The sequence below is a fragment of the Phascolarctos cinereus genome, unplaced genomic scaffold (assembly GCF_003287225.1).
Source record: "Phascolarctos cinereus isolate Bilbo 61053 unplaced genomic scaffold, phaCin_HiC Scaffold_726;HRSCAF=1367, whole genome shotgun sequence".
NCBI lineage: Eukaryota > Metazoa > Chordata > Mammalia > Diprotodontia > Phascolarctidae > Phascolarctos > Phascolarctos cinereus.
Window position 1 is genome coordinate 318,327,791 of NW_027556098.1, and position 7,012 is coordinate 318,334,802.

The 7,012-nt window shown below is 38.2% G+C and overlaps 1 protein-coding gene across 8 annotated transcripts in view; it reads left to right on the forward strand.

Annotated features, from left to right (window-relative positions):
• Positions 1–6,448, forward strand: part of EMSY (EMSY transcriptional repressor, BRCA2 interacting) — a 90,689-nt gene extending 84,241 nt beyond the window's left edge. For 7 of the 8 annotated variants that reach the window (XM_020989525.2, XM_020989530.2, XM_020989526.2 and 4 more), the window contains 2 exons: positions 811–1,308; positions 4,744–6,448. In XM_020989525.2, coding sequence (XP_020845184.1) covers positions 811–1,308; positions 4,744–4,938 — 693 coding nt within the window. In that variant the 3' untranslated portion in view covers positions 4,939–6,448. Of the gene's footprint in view, positions 1–810; positions 1,309–1,938; positions 2,012–4,743 lie in introns of all 8 variants that reach the window. The other variant, XR_002325120.2, reaches the window with a different exon arrangement.
• The last annotated feature ends 564 nt before the right edge of the window (positions 6,449–7,012 follow it).

Below are 7,012 nucleotides of genomic sequence, written 5' to 3' on the forward strand. Positions count from 1 at the left end.
AATGCTTGTCCTGCCCGGAGGTTGGAAGTAGGAAAGAAATGTACTCATTAATATAGGAAGAAAAAAAATTGGTAGTGCACAGAACTTGATTTTTTCAGTTTTTGTTTTTGGTTTTTATGAAATTACTTCAACATTGACCAACAGTGCATGGCATCCATGTTCCTAATTATTTTTATTTTTGTTTTTTTGGGTATAAAATATTATTCATTTCCATGCCCATAAATTTTTATTTCTGTGGCAATAAAGCTGAGTATACTGCAGTCTCCTAAGAATCCCATTGTCCGTCTTCCTTTGTAGTTTACATCACCATCTAGTTATATTGATCTCCTATTTTGAAGAAATGCAATCTTATGTATGGGCAATCAAAAAAATAGACTGAGGAAAATCAATGACTTTGGAATGATTTTATCTATTTATCTTTTTAAAAAAAGGCAAAATAAAAAATTAACTCTCATGCCCTTTATTTGAAAAGGCAAGAGTGTGTACATATATAAACATATATGTGATTATTTTGAAAGGGAACAATAATGTTCCATGTAGGGGTGTAAATCCCAAAGGAAAACGAGGCTGCTATGACTTTTTCTTGCTAGGAACCTTGGCTGGCTGTTCAAGGGGTATTTCAACCCCTTCCTCCTTTTCCAGCCTCCTTTTTTATTTAAAAAAAATGTTATCCTTATTTAAAACACTGAGCTTCAAACTGTCTTCCTAGTGTCACAAATGTTTATTTTGCCATTTTGTCGAGGTGATATTGATTAGGTTTAAATCAAAGAGACCTAGCTGTAACACACAAAACCCAAATTTGATTTTCAGGTGGAGCAGCCAGTTATAACTCAAGGATCCTCTGTTACAAAGATAACCTTTGAGGGGCGGCAGCCTCCCACTGTTACAAAGATAACTGGTGGCAATTCTGTGCCTAAGCTGGCGGTGCCAGTGACAGGCATATCTCCCATGCAGGCATCTGAGAAGACAGCAGTCTCAGACATTTTGAAAATGTCTATGATGGAAGCTCAGATTGACACAAATGTAGAACATATGGTAGTGGATTCCCCCAACAAAACTATTGCCACTAATAAACTCCCTGGTGAAGCAGACTCGTCACCCTCTACCCAGGTGGTGGCAGTAGGGCTGGCAACTTCCACTCCTCAGCAACAGAAATGTAGAGAGTCCTGTTCAAGTCCTTCTGCTGTTGGTCCATCTTTAACACGGAAAATGGAAGCACCAGGAGTACCCACAACAGGCCAGTTCATACGTATTCAGAACATAGGCCAAAAGAAAGCTGAAGAGAGCCCTGCAGAAATTATTATCCAGGTAAGAGTTGGCAGGAAAATGAGAAAGCCTGGGAATGCTGGAAGAATGGTTGTGCGTGTGTATTAGGAAGTTACAGAGCTACCTTTTAAATCTGTGGCAGCAAGGAGAAAAGAGGTGCTTTTTAAAAAAATTATGGGATGAATTTGGTTTTTAGGATGACAGTGAAGATGGCATCATTTAGTTATAAATTCTCTTCCTTTGAAGAGGATCAAAAATATTTGTAGTTGTTGCCTAATTCCCACAGTACTCTTGGGAGCTCAGGACTCTGTTTCATATGATTAGACACTCAACCACCACACTTGTCTGCTGTCATTTCAGCAAGTTGGCACTAACATCAGCCAAAAGAGCCCTGGTCTCTAGGGCCCTTTTAGGTGGTCCCCTAATCTTTTCCATGAGAGCTAAATTATTTGCATTTTCAAGTAGCTCCCTACTTGAACCACTACTGTCATTCTTGGCTGTTTTACATTTCGTTATGCAGCAAAAACCTCATTTGACTGATTTGGAGAATGGATGAGTAGGATTCTAGAATTCCAGAATCAGAAACTACCTCAGCGTTTATCTAGTCTAATCCTTTACCAATGCATGGATGTTCTTATACAATTTCTTTGACTGTTGATCCTTTAACTTTAGTGTGCCCACCTTCAGTGATGAAGGACTAGATGCTGCCTGTGATACGATCTGTGACGAGACGCTGCCTCTGAAGGTAGCCAATTCTTTTTTGGCTAGCTGCTGTCATTAGAATGTTCCTCCTTTTCTGGAGCTAAAACTCCCTTCCCTGGAATAGCTTCTCTTGCTCATAGTTTGCCCTCTGGCTCTTACCAGAATGTGTCTGCACTGCCCTAGGACATCCTGTCAGAGATGGGAAGACAGCTGTTGTGTTATCTCCTTTGCCCGCCTCCAGCTTGTCTTCTAATGAATCCCCACCCTATTCCTTTAGCTGTTTCTCACATGAGATGATTTTAAGTGCCCTCCCCATTCTGGCCTACCTCCTTTGATTGGACCCCAATTTTAACTCATGTAATTTTCTGTTACACCTAGCGCTAGCCACAAAATATTTTTGTTTCAGTTCTCATTGTTGGATTAGCTTCCAATATGTCCTCATTCTGTTTCTTGCCCTGGTAAACATAGGCTAATGAGTATTATTCTTGGATGGCAATCTTGCAGTTTCTTTGTTTCTTTGCTTTAGACGTCATTTGTCATTATACAATGATTGCAGATTTAAGAGAAATAGAAATGACTGAAGATGTATAGTTGTGTGTGTGTCTGTCTGAGAGAAAGTGTGTGCGTGTGTAGGGGTAAGTGTATAGGTGGGGATGGGAGGAAGCAATCTGAATTCTTGATGTTACTTTTTGTTTTCTTTTGATTTGCAACTTTCTGGTTCTTAAACTAGAATACCAAGGGCGCATTGGTTCATTGGATTTAAGATTGAAAGAGACCTCAATGATCATTTTACAAATGAGAAAACTCATGAAGTCTCAGAAAGGGGAAGCCAGTCAGTAAGTGGCAGAGCTGATATTTGAATCCGGGTCCTCTAACTCCAAAACCATTGCTCTCAGAGGGCATGGAGTAGGTAAGAGTCTAGGGGTGTCTCAGTCAAAGATTGGGTTAAATGGATTCCAGTTAATTAAGGTTTTAGAGTAAAGTGAGCCATAATCACTCACTCTGAGTCATCCTCTTTGATGACATTGTAATTTCAGTCCTTTCCCTGCTGCTTACTGTTCTTCTGGTCTGTGCCCTCCTGCCCATCACCATTTGTGAGAATACTAATTAATGTTAGCTCAAGAAAAATGTAACTAAGTGGGTAAATGGACCATGGGGAAAAACAGGACTCAAAATGTATTCCAAAACTAAGTAGAAGTGATTTGAATTGTCCACACTGTGCTTTGTAATAGCAGATGTTTAAGAAGCTTTATGTAGCAGAAAGAGGACTATGCTGGGAGTTAAGACTTAGGCTTTAGTTCTGGCACTGCTTCTGCCCTGCTGCTCATACTGGGCAAGTCCCTTCCCCACTTGGCTCCTCTGTCTATTCACCTTTAAAAGGAATGGATTTAACTAGGTGATCTCTGAGGTCCCTTTCAACTCTTAACAACCAGTCCATGAATTGGCTTCAGTTTTCACAGGGATATTGGTGGCACATACTTATATTTTCTGTTAAGCAGTAGAATCGCCAATTTAGAATTCAGTAAAAGGTCCTTGAGGATTAATGAAAGATATTTATAAAAGCACTTTGCTTTCTCTAAGGGAATAATAATAGTAGTAGCTGGTATTTTTATAGTATTCTAAGGTTTGCAAAGTGCTTTATATATATTATCTCATTTGAAAGTGCTACTTAGACAATATGTGGTGTTACTACATATTTAGGAGGAATAGCATTTTCATAAGTTTAAAAGGGCATGTTGCCATCTTATGAATATGTAGGCAGTCTGAACATAAATAATAGTTTAGAACTTTAAAGGGCCTTTTAATTAAGCTAGCACAATCACCTCATTTTATATATGGAATAACTGAGACCCTGAGAGAGGGGGTTAGCCCTTGTAAGTTCCTGCATTGAGTTAGTAAGATAACCTGACTCCCAGGCAGGTGATAATTCTCTAGCACTAGACTTTTTCCAGTGTCTTTGGCCACAGAGAATATAAGATAAAGCAGAACCAGCACTTGAGTGTGTTGAGTTGCCATCAGAATATGATCTAGTACATAATTCACTTGTATCTAATATATATTTTCTTATATCTTGAATTGTCTCTGGCTCCTTAGAATAGCAGTCTGCATATTTCAGGTTTGGCTTTTTGACTTTAAACATCTGTTGTTTTTTACCCTTATCAATAAATATGAACTAAAAGAGTCAGCTAAGGCAGTATATCTTAGTATAAGTGCTATTATAGTAATGTTTTTTAAAGATTATTTACATATAGTTCTTTAGTTAAACACAGTAGCCCTGGCCTCAGTTTTAAGATTTGATGCTCATAACACACACACACATATATAAAGTATAAAATATAATTCTGGCCCTGGAAGGGATCTTGGAGAACATCTAATCTAGTATGTCTCTGCCATCATCTCACTGTATGACAGGTGAGACATTTTCCCCCTGTAGGCCTCAATTTCTTCATCTTCATCTATAGAATGAGACTGTCAGACTAGATGATCTCCAAAGTCACCTCCAGCTCTAAGATTCTGTGATTGTAAGATCAGAACTGCATCTCCAGCTCTTTCCTGTCTTCTAGTCTTGTGCCTTTTCTGCCATACCAGGCTGCCTTGATTAATAACCTCTAGAAGATGCCTCTGAAAAACATTCATCATCCAGTCCCCATGCTGGTCTCCTATTGAGGCCACCATCTCTTTAGTCTTTACTCCTCAAGACCCCTACCCCACCCCACCCCATCCCCTGGGCTATTGCAGAAGTTAAAACCTTGTCATGTGTGTCTTCTGTTACAGACCATCCCTCAGTATTCCATTCCTTGTCACTCCAGCTCCAATGTGGTGGTAGAGCCCAGTGGGTTTCTGGAACTCAATAACTTCACTAGTCAACAGCTGGATGAAGATGAGACAGTACTGGAGCAGGACTTGGACAGCAGCACAGAGGAGGGGACAGAACCCAGCCCTTCCCAGAATTCAGCCGAACGGTCCTAGTGTTTTGGACACCAGAGTGCACTTTAAAACCTGCTGGGTACCCTTCCCAGGTGGGAATCCCTTGTATTTTGATGTATAGAGAGCACTTTGCAGTTAGTTATGCCGTGGATCCTGAAATGACAGGTGCATTTCACCAAGATGTTGCTGCCAAAGCACCATTTTAAAACTTGAGTTGAAGCTCACAAGGGTGGAATGTCTTTTTTAAAAAAAGAATAAAAGAAAATAAAAAAAAGAAAAGGAAAAGGAAAAAAAATTCAGATCTGCAACAATTTGAGTCCTGATGTCTGAACTTCTCTTGGACTATAACCAGATACAAAACTTTGTCCAGCAGTGAAGAGAGACTTTTCCTGTTTTTGTTTCTCAGTTGGCATCTGCTAAACAAAACATCATTGGAAAGGACTGTTGAATGGACATTGTGTTTTTGGAAAAGCACACCAGGGACAGTTTTAAATCTCTCTCTCTCTTTCTCTGTCTCTCTCTCTCTCTTTTTTTTTTTTTGCAAAGCCCCAGGAAATGTTGAGCTGGTGATGATTTTGCACTTGGCCCAATTCATATTGAATTACTAAAAAAGTTAGAAAAATATTAGCGCTAAATTTCTTTTGGGATCCTTAAAAGAGGTTCAGTTGTTCACATGTGGATTTGGTGGCTGTCTTTGAGGCTTGTGTACTTTCACAAGTTGTATGCTAATTTATTTACAAAACAATATTCTTAAAGCCACAAGCAGCACTATTCACTTTCTGTTTAAATGTAAAGATTTCAAAACAGGCCTTGCCCCTTTTGACATATTCCTTTTAACTAGGAACACATTTTTTGAAGACACCTGAGAGAATGTTTCACTGTGATGTAGAGGGAAAGAAACTTCTTGAGCCTAAAGAAAATGTTTGTTCAAATTAGGAAAAATCATAATCATTTACAGGATGAGTTCTTACTGTGAAATTGCACATTTATATTGAATCTAGGCTTTGGGAAAACACACATACATATGTATACTCACACACTCACCTCTTTCATGTTGTCGTCTACTCCCTTGTGAATGTACCAATGTTCAGTTGCTATTCTAAGCTTACTATGTTTTAAAGGTGTTCTACCTTCTTAGGGCACAGTCTATTCAAGCAATATGTTTGGGTCTTGTGATCACTGTATGTCACAGATAGAAAGGGGGTGGGAGGGGAAGGGAAATGGACTGGAGGGTTAGAGAGTCAGTTTTGACAAGTTGTGGAAAAGGAGACAGTACTTTTCATTTTTTAAAATAATGTAAATAAAATAAGTTTTTAATGGTTTTATATAGATTTCACTATAAATAAGCATTTTAAGACTTTGACACATTGTTGACCTGTATATACATGTATCAGCATAACTGCCCAATTTTTTGGTGCTGAAGTACTGTAAGTAGAATTCATCAGCAGTCTCCTAATTTTTGCGTCTACATTTTTTTTAAACTGTGATATTGTAGTTAATAAATTCCAACTAAAGGAACACTGAGGATTCAAATACAAGAATTCAGAAGATATACTGTTTTGTTGGTTTTTTGGTGATTGTAGCTATTTCTAATTAAGTAATAATTTGACTGAGTAACCTATAGATGGAGCTATTGTATATCATTTAAATCTGTTGACACTAGTCATAAAAGTCTTTGAAACTCTGGTTCTAATAAGTGGAAAAAGAATTTAGATCCTCTGAGTACCAATCCAGGGCTCTTTCTACTATACCATGTTTAGATCTCAATTACAAGCAACATCATAGTGTTCTAAAGAATTAATATGCTCTAACATTATCTCCTACTTAGAGTTTAGCCTTAATAGATTTTGAATTGTTGTGCCAAATGGACCTACTGTGGGCCATAGTTTCTATTTTTTAATACTGATATTGTCAAATTAGAGTCATAGAACCTTAAAACTTGAAGAGACCTTAGGATATGGATTATCAGAGCTAGAAGGGACCTTAGAACACCTAATGTTAATGCTGAAAGGAATATGTTTGGTATTTTTATCAGAACCATGGAAGAGAATAAAGGTATGGATAGCATACTTCTCAGATTTTCAGATGATGATACTAGCACGAATGCTAACCTCAG